This window comes from Acinonyx jubatus, chromosome B2 (genome assembly GCF_027475565.1).
Source record: "Acinonyx jubatus isolate Ajub_Pintada_27869175 chromosome B2, VMU_Ajub_asm_v1.0, whole genome shotgun sequence".
In the NCBI taxonomy this organism is placed as follows: domain Eukaryota; kingdom Metazoa; phylum Chordata; class Mammalia; order Carnivora; family Felidae; genus Acinonyx; species Acinonyx jubatus.
The window spans coordinates 50,918,275-50,932,688 of record NC_069385.1 but is presented as its reverse complement, the minus strand read 5'-3'; the positions used below and the strand labels follow the sequence as shown (position 1 = coordinate 50,932,688).

The window sequence follows — 14,414 nt, the reverse complement described above, 5'->3', positions numbered from 1 at the left end:
AAACCAGGGAAGAGGCCTGTAATGAAACCAATCTTGCCGATACCTTTATCTTGGACATCGAGACTCCAGAACTATGAGGAAATAAATTTCTTTTGCTTAAGCATGTGGTACTTCATGGCAGCCCTAGCAACCCATACGGCCTCCCTCTTCAGATTGCCATAGCCACTGTTCCCTTGCCTCTTTAGACTTAGGGGTGGTGGCAACTTCCTGCTGTTGCTGTAGGCCCAGGATATGCTCTGTTCCCTGAGGATTTCTTAAAATTTACCTAGAACTTTGAAAATAGTCCTTTTGGGGCGCCTGGGTGGCTCCGTCGGTTAAGCGTCCGACTTCGGCTCAGGTCATGATCTCACAGTTCGTGAGTTCGAGCCCCGCGTCGGGCTCTGTGCTGACAGCTCAGAGCCTGGAGCCTGCTTCACATTCTGTGTCTCCCTCTCTCTCTGCCCCTTCCCTGCTCATGCTGTGTCTCTCTCTGTCTCAAAAATAAATAAACATTTAAAAAAAATTAAAAAAAAAATAGTCCTTTCATTAAACTTTCCTTAAATTACCCATTAAGTGTTTTTCTCCACTAAGGGACTCTTGATGTATCAATATAGTAACTTAGCTGTCCAGGATGGGGCTCTGTGATTCTAATACAAGGCTTCATGGTGATACAAATTAAGGACAGATTTAAATTCTGTCTAAGGCGTCCCTGACTCTTAAGTTCATAAAAACCTGTCTTCTTCTCCAAGGGCAATCAGTATGCTTTTTTGGAAATGACCAAAAGTAAGATCTTTTCTGCCAATGTTGGCCTTAGGACCTGTAATTTGATTTTACATCCTGGTTGCCGCAGTGCTTTCTTTCTCTAGACATGAGAAATTGAAATGTTGGCTTCTATACAGTCACTTTAGTTGGAATGTATAAATTGTATCCATTTTTAACCTTGTAGACGCTCCTATTAAAAAAAAATTATAGAATAAAGAGAAATTCAATAAAAACTGTTAAATAACGCTAAGTAATGTTTAAAATTGACATTTAGTTGTTAAGTATTTTCTTTATATCCTTCCACATTCCTATTCATAGATATTTTCCTTAATTTTTCAGCACTCTCTAGAATTTACTATCACTCAATACCCAAAGGGGGCCTCTGGGAAGGAAGAGAAGTGAGCTCAGTGTTTTAGGAAAGCCAGTCCTTTGAGTCGCCTCCTGTGGTATTTTGTTTATCCTACAGAAGAACTTACATGACTTTAAGCTGTGCTGTTGGAAGGCCCTGCAGGGAAACTTGAGGAGTGTGTGCTTCCTGAGATTTCTTGGGCCAAGGTCACAGTGAACTGCAGGGCTGGGTTGTCTACCTCCCCTAGAACTAGACGAGACCAGCTGAGAATCAGGCCATGTATTCCCTGCCCAGAGGGGCTGCTGCTGCATCAAGATGTGGAAGGCAGCTGTGCACAGTGGGACTTGACCTCAGACCTTACAGCCTAGTGCCCGACAGAAGGGCCTTGTACAATAAGCAGGTGGCCTGGTTAAGCCTGAGGCCTCCTGCATCACAGGAAACGCAACCAAAGCAGACTTGCTTGGTTAAAAAAAAAAAAAAAAAGAAAAAAGAAAAAAAGGGCAAAGGTAGAAAGTGCATTAAGAGCCTGGCATTTCCTTTGTGTTGGGGGCCAAGCTGCGTCTGTGGTCAGCGCCGACTACCACCATTCCGGCTGTTCAGAGGTTCTCAGGGTCCCTCCATAAGCACACAAGAAGTAACTGCTGGAGACTCTGGAGAGTTTAAAATCTAGAAAATAATTACCTACATCTATAAGCATTTAGCTCCTAATCACATAACTCAGATAATACAGTTTAAAACTTCAACAGCTATTTTGTTTTGCTTCTCATTGTACTTGCTTTATTATTTTTTTAAGTTTATTTATTTCTGAGAGAGCGCAAGCGCATGCACACGCATGAGTGGGGGAGGGTCAGAGAGAGAGGGAGACACAGAATCTGAAGCGGGCTCCAGGCTTTGAGCTGTCTGCACAGAGCCTGACACGACGCTCAAACTCACGAACCATGAGATCATGTCCTGAGCCTAAGCTGGATGCTTAACTGACTGAGCACCCCCCCCCCCCCCCCGGCTGCCCCTCATTGTACTCACAAGTCTTCTCTTTGGAGAAAATACTTACTGCAGTTTGGAAGCCATTTACCAACAAAAAGTTCACGAATTTCACCACCTCCGTGGCTGTGTCCATAGAATAAGTGATAAAGACTTTCCCTAAGAGAGAGTTTTCACATTTATTAGAAACTAGTCAAATCATTCTATTCTGAACACTTGTAAATTGTATGCAATGTTTCTTGTCTTTTTAGACTTATAAAGTGAAACTTTATCCGGGGTTGGTCTGAGGGCTTATGCCTGCAGCTGTGTGCATCACTAGGCCCCAAGGGGCGGCAGGGGTCTGTCCGAGGGGCTGCAGACTGCCCAGTGTGCATGGGAAGAACAGTGCTGGCGGCCTGAGCCAAGCCAAGGAGGTCTGCTGAAAAATCACACGATGCATTAACAACATCTATCACCCAGAACCTGAGGGGCCTTAAGATCAGGCCACCTTCTGGTTTCTTAGAGACACTTGGCACTGTGCCTGAGGAATACTCTCACAGCAGGTCAAGAAGCTGAACCTTGCTAAGGGGCCACCCAACAGTGTCCTCTTTTGATCTCATGATGCTCTCTGCTCCCCGAGCTCTTGCTCAACAAAAGCAAGTGGGAGGAGAGGGAGCAGGTGGTTCCCTACCACCTCCTTCCCCTTACCACTCACTGCTGGGAGAAACGCCAGGAAATGAGGGTACACCAAAGCATGGATCGGGAATGTTAGTAGGAACTTCAGCAGCTTGAAGGACAGATTCCACCTCTGGGCATCCAGTGTCACTTATTCTCTGGCTCCTCCCTGGGTCAGCCTGGAGCAACAGATGGCATTGTGCCCACAGACTTGACCCAGTCAGGATGGCAAGCCAATGTTTTATCAGGCTAAAATCTTGGGGAAATTTCTGGGTAGCATGTTAATGTGATAGATGAATAATCTCTGTGTGCTGGCTTTTAGTCTGGAAGAGACAAGCTCAATATCAGGAAGTCCCTGGGGCAGGAGGTGGAGAAGAAAGGAAGGTTGGGGAGAAAATATGAGTTTGTATGTATTCATCTACGCTTGGGCTCTGGACTTTTGAAACAAGTATCTCAACTAGAAGCATGTACAATGCTCATCCTGACTCATTTAAGCAGCCCGACATATCGATGGCCCTCAATGTATTCTTAACACCTAATATTCAACCAATTCCTAGGTAAGAATTTCCAGACTCCTTTATAGATTATGGTAAGATAAATATGATCTGTAGATTGACATGAGGGTTATATCCTATCTCCAGAAGTGCTCAAGATTAAAATGTATAAGATTTTGAAAAGATTAAAAAAATTTTTTTGGATGATAAACAACAATGGATCCTTACCATAGATATCTTCCAGAGCCCTAAATGCCTAATGAGCACAGATTCCCCCGATAAGAGTTAGCAAATGCAGAAGGCTTAATTTTCAAGTTTGGTTCAAAGAAGCACCCAGGTTTCTAAAGGGCTTATTAGAATTACCTGAACTTCTCTAGCAAGCACAACAGAATATAACAATTTCACAAGTAGTGGCTGTTTTCATAAGATTTCTGGAACTTACTGTCCTGACTGACCTTAATATGAGAACATTTTGGTGATATTTCAACATTTCTGGTTCTGGCTGCAAAATCTGGAAAAAGAATCATCACCTGACACTTAGTCGAATGTTTCTTTAAATAAAAGGCTTGGTTTGCATTGGTTGTAAAACAGTATGGAGAATGTGAGACCACTTTTTCCAAACAAGATTGCTCATTCCTACAGGAAATGACCTCGTTCCTGATGGCTGTTGCTAATTTATGGTGAAACACTAGGTCCCTGGCCAATACCACATGGACATCCAATCAATTTACCCAGGGACAAGTCCACTCAAGAGCATCATTTAGAAGAGAGAAGCGTTGGAGTTATTTGTTGTTGGAGTATACGTTTAAGAAAATCTAATGGTAAGCATTTTGTGAGTTTTGCTGGTAGTGTCAGCATCACTAAAGACGATTCATATAAAATGCTGGTTACTTTTTAAAGCTAAAAGTAAGGAAGTGAAATTTATTTCACTCTGTGTATGAGGAATACCCAAGGTCAGGGATGAAAAATCATCAAGTACTCTCTAAGTAGAAGACCTGACAAAAAAGAAGGAAAAACAACATTGCAAACAACTTACGTAATTCTTCTGGCAAATTGCTTGTTTTCAGAGTTCCTCTGGCTGGAAGGTTACTAGGGGGTCTGGGGACAGCAGCTGGGGATGGAGCCTTGGGAGCTGGTGGTCTCAACTCTGCAGGACACTCCAAGGACTCCTCAGGAACTCCCGCTCGATTAGGTGGCTGATGATATAGTTGGTCCCTGGAAAAGAATACATTTATGGTAAAATTTTCATTTTTTTACAAAGGCAAACCTAGCAAGACAGAAAGCCTTTAAGAACTATGGGAATATACCAGTGAGCTATCTCTCTCCTCTCCCTCCATTTCTTTCCTGAGCCAGAGGGATGAGGGTTGCTCCATTGAATTTCAGTCAATAAGTAATTCGGCGGGCTGCCATTTATAAGGACCTGTGCTAGGGGTCGAAAGAGGGAGCAAGACCTGTGTAGGAAGAACAAATATTGTTAAAATCTCGATACTATCCAAAGCAATATACATATTCAATGCAATCCCTATCAAAATAACACCAGCATTCTTCACAGAGCTAGAACAAACAACCCTAAAATTTGTATGGAACCAGAAAAGACCCCAAATAGCCAAAGCAATCCTGAAGAAGAAAGCCAAAGCAGGAGGCATCACAATCCCGGACTTCAAGCTTCACTACAAAGCTGTAATCATTAAGACAGTATGGTACTGGCACAAGAACAGACACTCAGATCAATGGAATAGAATAGAGAACCCAGAAATGGACCCACAAACGTATGGGAACTAATCTTTGACAAAGCAGGAAAGAATATCCAATGGAATAAAGACAGTCCCTTCAGCAAGTGGTGCTGGGAAAAGTGGACAGCGACATGCAGAAGAATGAACATGGACCACTTTCTTACACTATACACAAAAATAAACTCAAAATGGATGAAGGACCTCAATGTAAGACAGGAAGCCATCAAAATCCTCAAGGAGAAAGCAAGCAAAAACCTCTTTGATTTTGGCCACAGCAACTTCTTACTCAACATGTCTCCAGAGGTAAGGGAAACAAAAGCAAAAGTGAACTATTGGGACCTCATCAAAATAAAAAGCTTCTGCACAGCGAAGGAAACAATCAGCAAAACTAAAAGGCAACCGACAGAATGGGAGAAGATATTTGCAAATGACATATCGGATAAAGGGTTAGTATCTAAAATCTACAAAGAACTTAATCAAACTCAACATCCAAAAAACAAATAATCCAGTGAAGAAATGGGCAAAAGACATGAATAGACACTTCTCTGAAGAAGACATCCAGATGACCAACCGACACATGAAAAAATGCTCAACATCACTCATCATAAGGGAAATAAAAATCAAAACCACAATGAGATACCACCTCACACCTGTCAGAATGGCTAACATTAACAACTCAGGCAACAACAGATGTTGGCAAGGATGCAGAGAAAGAGGATCTCTTTTGCATTGTTGGTGGGAATGCAAACTGGTGCAGCCACTCTGGGTAACAGGATGGAGCTTCCGCAAAAAATTAGAAATAGAACTACCCTATGACCCAGCAATTGCACTACTAGGTATTTATCCAAGGGATACAGGTGTGCTGTTTCGAAGGGATATATGCACCCCAATGTTTACAGCAGCGCTATCAACCATAGCCAAAGTATGGAAAAAGCCCAAATGTTCATCGATGGATGAATGGATAAAGAAGATGTGGTATATATATGTGTATGTATATGTATACATAGTATATGTATATATATATATGATGTATATATACATATACTATGTATACATATACTATATATATATACATACCTGTATATATTATATATATATTATATATACATACCTGTATATATTATATATATATATAATATATATATACATACACAATGGAGTATTACACAGCAATCAAAAAGAATGAAATCTTGCCATTTACAACTATGTGGATGGAACTGGAGGGTATTATGCTAAGTGAAATTAGTCAGTCAGAGAAAGACAAATATCATATGACTTCACTCATATGAGGACTTTAAGACACAAAAAAGATGAACATAAGGGAAGGGAAATAAAAATAATATAAAAACAGGGAGGGGTACAAAACAGAAGAGACTCTTAAATATGGAGAACAAACAGAGGGTTACTGGAGGGATTGTGGGGGGGGGAGGGGATGAGCTAAATGGGTAACGGGCATTAAGGAATCTACTCCTGAAATCATTGTTGCACTATATGCTAACTAATTTGGATGTAAATTAAAAAAAATAAAATTAAAAAAAATAAAAGAATATGAACAGGAAAAAAAAAAAAAAGAAAAAGAAACAGAAGATTCGATTTCTCCATGCAAGGACTGTCTAATTGGGAAGATAAGTAGTATGTGCAAGGCAGACCTGGTCTCCAAAGAAAAAAGGAATATAATGGTTGACATACAAGGTTGGTGTTATAGGCATTCAGATAAAAAGACAGGATTTTTAACTCATGGTAGAGAACATTTCATTATGTATCAAAAGGTAGAAAAGGCCGTGTAGGTTTAAGCATTTATGTTGTTAATATATGGATGAAAATCTGATTTTGAGGAGCTTTTAATGAAGTTTCTACCACATTGTTACATGTTATTATTAGTATTATTTTTGTTTTGGTCACCAGTATTCCCATGAACATTGTACTGAGAGGAACACACAGATGCACTCATGTGAGATCTGGAAAGCCAGAGGAAATATGCTTCTGCCACTTCTGTGGTTTCTGTTGATTAGTGCTACCATCAGGTGCTGAGTTCCTGGGGAAGCACCCCAGTGTCCATTACCAGCTCCCATGTCAAGGTGAGGGCAGAGGCATCCATTGTTGGCCAGTGCAGATCCAGCAGGCACAGAATGGACCCAATAATTGCAGCGCCAGTGGCTTCCTGATCCTGGACTGTACTATGGCGACATGGCCTTGAATGGAGGGTTCTCTGATGGCTTTCTGATCTTCTGCCTCTCCCACTGTGACGGAGGAAGCAGCTTTTTTGGCATCCTGTTCTTTGGTGCTGCTCTGGGGTCATTCCTGGAAGCCTGGCCTGAAGCTTGCCCTTCCAACCTCCAGCGATTCTGTAAGCACCCGATTCCCTGCATTAAATCCTTTCTGCTGAAAATAGCTATTTTCTATAACTGAATCCTGACCGATAGGGGGACTACACCTGCATCTGTAATGTTTTATTTCTTTAAAAAGGCTCTGGACTATGTATGGCAGTATGTTCACATACAAAAAATCTAGGGAGTGGGAATGTGGATGTTTGTTGTTTGTTGTGTGCTTGAGATTGTTTTATATTCTAATATTTTTTAAGTTTATTTATTTATTTTGAGAGACAGAGCACGAGCAGGGGAGAGGAGAGAAAGGGGGAGAGAGAGTATCGCAAGCAGGCTGCACAATGTCAGCATATAGCCCTACATGGGGCTCGATCCCATGAACTGTGAGGTCATGACCTTAGCCAATATCAAGAGTTGGCTGCTTAACAGACTGAGCCACACAGGTGCCCCTTTATATTCTGAATTTTAAAAACGGTTTTGATGACAAAATCCATGTGTATATGCCCAGTTTTTGTAGATTGTTGCATATGCTCATATTTTTACCCAAAAGAGTATTACAAATTTTGAAATTCTTATGCAACAGGATTTAAAATAAAATTACACAGAATCTCAAGTATACTATATTTTTCCTTTTTTTTTTTTTAATGTTTTATTTTATTTTTGAGAGAGAGACACAGTGTGAGTGGGGAAGGAGCAGAGTGAGAAGGAGACACAGAATCCAAAGCAGGATCCAGGCTCTGGGCTGTCAGCACAGAGACCATCACGGGGCTTGAACCCACGAGCCGTGAGACCACAACCCGAGCTGAAGTCGGCCACCCAACCAACTGAACCACCCAGGCGCCCCAAGAATACTTACTATATTTCTAAAGTGTGAATGTTTGAGGAACTTATTTTTATTTTATGTTTTTATTAATGTATAGAAAAAAATCTCCATAAAATATGCTTTTATCTAATGAAGATCCAGTTCCACATCCTTTTTGCATGAATTCCCTTTATATCGAAAGCTGCTTGGTTGTTATAGAAGACAATTGCTCATTTGATAAAGACATGTTAAAGCTTTGATAATATTTTTGTAAATTTTTTTTAATGTTTATTTATTTTTGAGAGAAAGAGAGACAGACAGAGAGAGAGCTTGAGCAGGGGAGGGACAGAGAGAGAGAGGGAGACACAGAATCCAAAGCAGGCTCCAGGCTCTGAGCTGTCTGCACAGAGCCTGACACGGGGCCCGAACTCATGAACCCTGAGGTCATGACCTGAGCCGAAGTCAGACACTTAGCCTATTGTTGGGAAGACTAAGTAGTATGTGCAAGGCAGACATGGTCTCCAAAGAAAGAGGTGCCGCAAAGCTTTGATCATATTAAAAAACCTCCATATAAAAACAATATCATGGATTGAACGACAGAGGCAAGTTTCTGTGTCAAGGTTCCCTTTCAAATTTATCAGTAAGAAGAGAATTAGCTTCATTACCTGAATTTATTTTTCATTATCCTAAAATGATAAAATAAATCCAAGGAGACCATAGCAGGCTCAAATTGATGTTACAAAAGCAATTACTCTGTACTAGCTTTGCAATTCTTCTGTAAATCTAAAAATATTTCAAAATCAATGTTTTTTTTAGAAAAAAATTACTATTGTCTCTCCTATCCAATGCTAGTAGACATGTGTCATAAAGTTGCTTAAATTTTGTCTGTTTTCTTGGAATTTCAGATATTTCTTCTGCAAGCATGCTTATCTGGTTGTACAGTCACATTTTAGTTAATTTCATTATTTGAACTCCATGCAATGTTTTAAAGTTTGTTTATGTATGTATGTATATATGTATTTAAGTAATCTCTACACCCAACCTAGGCTTCCAACTAACAACCCTGAGATCAAGAGCCAAATGCTCCACTGGGGCGCCTGGGTGGCGCAGTCGGTTAAGCGTCCGACTTCAGCCAGGTCACGATCTCGCGGTCCAGGAGTTCGAGCCCCGCGTCAGGCTCTGGGCTGATGGCTCAGAGCCTGGAGCCTGTTTCCGATTCTGTGTCTCCCTCTCTCTCTGCCCCTCCCCCGTTCATGCTCTGTCTCTCTCTGTCCGAAAAATAAATTAACGTTGAAAAAAAAATTTTTTTTAAAAAGAGCCAAATGCTCCACTGACTGAGCCAGCCAGGCACCTCAAACTCCATGCAATTTTGTTTTTGAATAATAAGGTCTCTGTCTAGAAAGAAAATCTGAGAACATATGGGCTTTTGAATAAAGGTACAGGCATGCACCTTATCTACCATTGTAAATGGAGTGGGCTTTTTTCCTTTTAATAAAGTTGCTGAACTAATTACCAACTTCTGCATTGCTGAAAAATCTGCTTTACAATGACCTTTGTGTCTCATTCTTTTCTCAAAGAGAATATAATTTTACTCTGGTCTATAAAAATTGTGCTTGAGCAAGAGCAAACATTTCATCTACTCTTTTCAATTTTGTCTTAAATTAAGAAGCTCCCTTTTTACAAATTCTTCTTCTGTATTTTAGATCTGTTAATTAAGACGGGGGTGCCTGGGTGGCTCAGTTGTTTGTCCAACTCTCGATTTTGGCTCAGGTCATGGTCTCACAGTTTGTGAGATCAAGCCCTACGTTGGGCTCTGTGCTATTAGCACAGAATCCTAACCCTGCTTAGGATTCTCTCTCTCCCTTTTCTCTGCCCCTCCCTGGCTTGTGCTGTCTCTCAAAATAAATAAATAAACTTAAACAAGAACAAAGAAGGAGAAGAGGAAAACTTGAAGAAGAGTCAAAGGAGAACAATAAAGAGAAATGACTAAAACTTAGACAACTGAAGTCAAGAAATACCAGAAGTAGTTTTCTGGAAGAAGTATAGGAAAGACCTAATAATGGTGTTCCATATGTGTGGATGCTAATATAAAAAAACAAAAACAAAAATTTTGTTTTTAAAAATTTCTCTTCGGAGCTAATCAAATTTAAAATTTCCAAGTAAGAGTTGGGTTTAAACAGGTGTAGAAACTAGGGTAAAAAAACCAAATATCCTATTGGTAGAAGTCAGTCGTAGTAAAAAGAAAAATCTATTTCTGGGCTAAAAGGCCAGGTGATTTGACCATAGAAGGAGGGGATGTCACTTGGCATTTTAAGGGCCATTCCTTCGAAAGAATGTTGACTAGTCACCAGCGGCTTTATGTGTTGGAAAGAGATTCTTGTCAACCAGCTTCCATCTCCTCCTGACTCAAAGAGTCTATTCCCCTGTGTGGCTTGGTCACTAACCTGGGCAACAAACCAACAGAGAGTTTTGATACATCTTGATTCCACTGGTGTCATTCTTTTTCTTCTTCACGTTAAACAATGTCTGGGGGTGCCAGGGTGGCTCAGTTGGTTGAGGCCCCGACTCTTGATTTCGGTTCAGGTCATGATTCCAGGGTTGTGAGATCGAGTCCCGCTTCAGGGTCTGTGCTGACAACCCAGAGCCTGCCTGGGATTCTCTCTCCCTCTCTCTCTCTCTCTCTCTCTCTCTCTGCCCCTTTCTCGCCCTCTCTCTCAAAATAAATACATAAACATTAAAAAAAAAAAATGTCTGAAAGTTGGTCCTGTCATACTGATACCTTGGGAGCCCTGGGGAGTGGTCTCTTTGTGCCGGCCTCTCGTCTTGGTCCCAGGGGCTGGGGTAGTTCAGGATGACCTTCTGCACAGGGTGTGGGCCTCGCCCGCTGGCTCCCAGGAGGGGCTGCCCGCGTGGCTGGAACACTTGATGGTAGGCTGCTTGAGGGTGGTCGAGGCCGCCTGCAGGTGAAGACAGCAAAGTGAACAGGGCAGAACGATTCTAACTCCTTCGTGTGAAAGTATAAGCTCACTGCCAATTTTTGTCTCAATACTGAGGGTTCCAGATGTCAGCTACCACCTCTGTAACGTCCGCCATGTTTCCGTACTATTTTTTATTTGATAGTTTTCGGTCAGTCATTTTTTTCCCCTTAATAAAAACATCTGTGAAATCATGAGTGTGGTGTTCTAATTGGAAAGCACGAAGCTCCCCCCAGGCCCCTATTTTAATAAGATATTTAGGATGATCTAACCATGAGGATCGGCTCATACCACCATTCCTACCATAATTTCCCAGGTTTCCAGAACACAAGACTAGGAGAAATGACCTCCATGGAAGATAGAGAATTCCCCCAAGTGGACACAACGCACACACACTCACACACACACATATACCATTCCCTCTTAAGGAAGAAGTAAATGAATGAAAACTTGGCTCATACCTCTGGGAAGTAGCTAACCAGTTGGCAATACCTCCTGACCTTTATTCTTCTCTTTTTGAAGCCTACATGTGCTTGGGACCATGGCAGTTAGATAAGGGCAGGCCTGGTGGCTCAGTCGGTTGAGTGTCTGACTTTGGCTCAGGTCATGATCTCGTGATTCATGGGTTTGAGCCCCACATCGGGCTCACTGCTGTCAGTGCAGAGCCTGGAGCCCGCTTCAGATCCTCTCCCCGCCCCCCCCCCCCCTTTCTCTGTCTCTGTCTCTCTCTCAAAAATAAATAAACATTAGGAAAAAAATTTATAGAAAAGGGCAGACCTCAGGACACAGCCAGGGCTGGTGGGGACTTATGTGCATGTGTAACCCAAGAGAAAGTTGGTCCCAGCCAGGCCCAGGAGCAGCAGGGTTCCAAGGGAAGGAGGGCATCCTGCCTGACCAGGTGAAGGAAGAGAATTCAAGGCCAGAGGAAGGATGGGGAGAAAGCAGTAAGGATGAGAGGAAGCCTCTGAGGGAACTCTGAGCCCAGAGGGGCTCAAGAGTGGGAAATCTATGGAGCGCCTGGGTGGGTCGGTCGGTTAAGTGTCCAACTTCGGCTCAGGTCATGATCTTGTGGTTCGTGAGTTTGAGCCCCGCATTAGCCTCTGTGCTGATAGCTTGGAGCCTGGAGCTCGCTTTAGATTCTATGTCTCCCTCTCTCTCTCTGTTCCTCCCCTATTTGCGTGCGCACTCTCTCTCTCTCTCTCTCTCTCAAAAATAAATAAATTAAAAGAAATTTAAAAAAAAGAGTGGGGAATCTAAGCAGTAAGTGTGGGGGTGCATCTTAAGGGTGGGTCTAGCCTACAGAGAGATCAGAGAGGTCCAAGTGGATAACGCAGCAAAATAAACTATCCAGTAACTGCCTAGTGATCTAAGCACTGCCACCTCTGCCCAAGAGGTTGGATGATCTAGCAGGCACAGCCAGTTAGAATAGGAAGGAACCTTGTTTTTCAAAACATTTTTTGATCCTTATTCTTTTTCTGATAATAATAATAATTAATAATAATAATAGTGATAATAAAAGCTTGCTTGCTGTGAGGGAGGATACATTAAGAAATGTAAAGCAAAATAAAGCCAGCAAGTGAGAAAGTCACCGATAAGGTAGGTTGCAACCAGAAAATGGGGGGTGAGGATATAGCAGAGAATTTTCTTCTTAGTTTGGTGGTCAGCAGCCATTGACGTTTTTAGGGGAGCATTCAAGGGAACGACAGCCTCAGATAGAGACAGAAAACAAATAATGTGCATGTTCACTGCCTCCAGGTCTCCACTGTCTGACTCAGGAAACTTGGCTGGGTGACCCTGGAAACGCATGCAAGCCAGTCTCTCAAACATGGTCAGGTTCCCTGGGTTCAACCTATTGTCTGCTTTGACACAGGATGCCAGCCAGGTCCTTCCCGTCACCTCTCCAACCCAGGTTGACTCCTGGCCCTGACCCTGATGCTTGTCCTGCAATTGCTCAGGCCTGGTCTTGCTATTTAGGGGCAAGAGGAGGGATGAAAGAGTAGGTTGCTGGATCTATCCCAGCCCCCTGGCTGATAAAGGAGACCAGGACTTGGAGAGTACCTTCAAGAGTGGGGACACAGGACCACAGGACACGATATACCACACAGATTTTGCTTTTACAGCCTTCTCGGAGCAGGCAGATGTTTCAATGGGGTCCAGATGGCCAGGTTGCTACTGCTGCTCCTTTTCCAGAGCTAGAAAGGGGAGAAAGGGCCACTGCCATCAGAACACCAGGCAGGGACCAGCCCTGCTTCTAGAGGAGTCTTGCATCAGTGGACCATTTACAAAAGCAGCTGCAGCGGCAACCCTCTGATCTCCCCTTGCACTTAAAATCCTCCTTTGTGATTGGATTCCTGGGCTTGACCTTGGCCGCTAGTATGCTCTCACAAGCTCACCAAGCCCCAGCTACCCTGGTCATCTTTTATCTTGAACACCCAAGCTTGTCCCCATCTCCGGGACCATGAGATAGTCATCCTCTCTGCCTAGCATATTATTGCACTACGTCTTTACAGACCAGCTTCTTGTCATTCCAGGCTCACTCAGATACCACCTGTTCCAAGAGGCCCACCCCCTCCCCCAGTTGCCTTATCCTACCCCCCCCACCCCATTTTATTTTCTTCATGGTGTTTATCATATGTTTGAGTAGTCATGACTCTTGTCAACTTTTTGTCTGCCTTCCCTACTAGCATTTAAGCTCTGTGAAAACACAGACTGAGTCTGTTGGCCACCAGGTCTCCAAGCACAGTGCTGGCACACGGGGATGCTCAAAAAAAAAAAAAAATGGATGAATGAAGATTCAACAGTTCACACACAGAAAAAGAGAAGCCACTAGACTGTCTACTTATGTGCAGTCCATTGTGTTTTTCTAGTGTCTCTCCTGGAAGTAGGAAGGAGAAAGACTTTGCCAGTGGCCTTGAAAGTTTTTAATATTTGCAGCCATTTTTGCTTCCCATATCTGTTAATAAGCAGCTAATAATGTTTTATTTGCTTTAGAAGGACTACCAGGCTCTAATCATAGGGTTTGTTTCTTTTCCAGAGAGCGGATGTTAGTGCTGTTAATCAAAAGCCTTTGAATCAAGGTCATATGATTTCTAACAGATTATTTCCCTCACAACATGTTTTTGTCTCATAGCAACAAATCGTGTCATTAAAATCACTAAGGCATGTGGGCTAGGGTTTGATTAGCTGTAACTTTCATTTCTGAAATGGCCACCTGAGGTAAAAACTTGCACCGGTTTACGTGACCAGATGAAAATGATCCACCTTACCTGTTTTTAAAATTGACAAGGAGGGTCCTCTCTGCTGTCCTTTGATTGTTTAAAACAAAGAAATATTGAACACTAGAGGGTCAGCCAAAAACAAG

The 14,414-nt window shown here is 42.4% G+C and overlaps 2 protein-coding genes across 13 annotated transcripts in view; one reads left to right on the top strand and one right to left on the bottom strand.

Moving 5' to 3' along the window:
• Positions 1-14,414, bottom strand: part of TRAF3IP2 (TRAF3 interacting protein 2) — a 44,166-nt gene that overhangs the window by 10,020 nt on the left and 19,732 nt on the right. For 2 of the 3 annotated variants that reach the window (XM_053222365.1, XM_015065369.3), the window contains exons 3-5: positions 10,858-11,035; positions 4,256-4,434; positions 2,142-2,230 (exon numbers count right to left, since the gene is read on the bottom strand). In XM_053222365.1, the coding sequence (XP_053078340.1) occupies positions 2,142-2,230; positions 4,256-4,434; positions 10,858-11,035 (446 nt within the window). Of the gene's footprint in view, positions 1-265; positions 923-2,141; positions 2,231-4,255; positions 4,435-10,857; positions 11,036-14,414 lie in introns of those variants that run through there. The other variant, XM_027057081.2, reaches the window with a different exon arrangement.
• The window catches only part of LOC106968908 (translation initiation factor IF-2-like), a 114,814-nt gene that overhangs the window by 88,653 nt on the left and 11,747 nt on the right, over positions 1-14,414 (top strand). For 4 of the 10 annotated variants that reach the window (XR_008298406.1, XR_001429231.3, XR_008298405.1 and 1 more), the window contains exons 3-4: positions 3,862-4,040; positions 6,858-7,299. The exons of 2 other annotated variants lie outside the window; for them this stretch is intronic. The gene's annotated coding sequence lies outside the window, so the exon portion shown is untranslated. Of the gene's footprint in view, positions 1-3,861; positions 4,041-6,857; positions 9,180-9,421; positions 12,256-14,414 lie in introns of those variants that run through there. 4 more of the 10 variants (XR_008298408.1, XR_008298407.1, XR_003419423.2 and 1 more) reach the window with 2 other exon arrangements.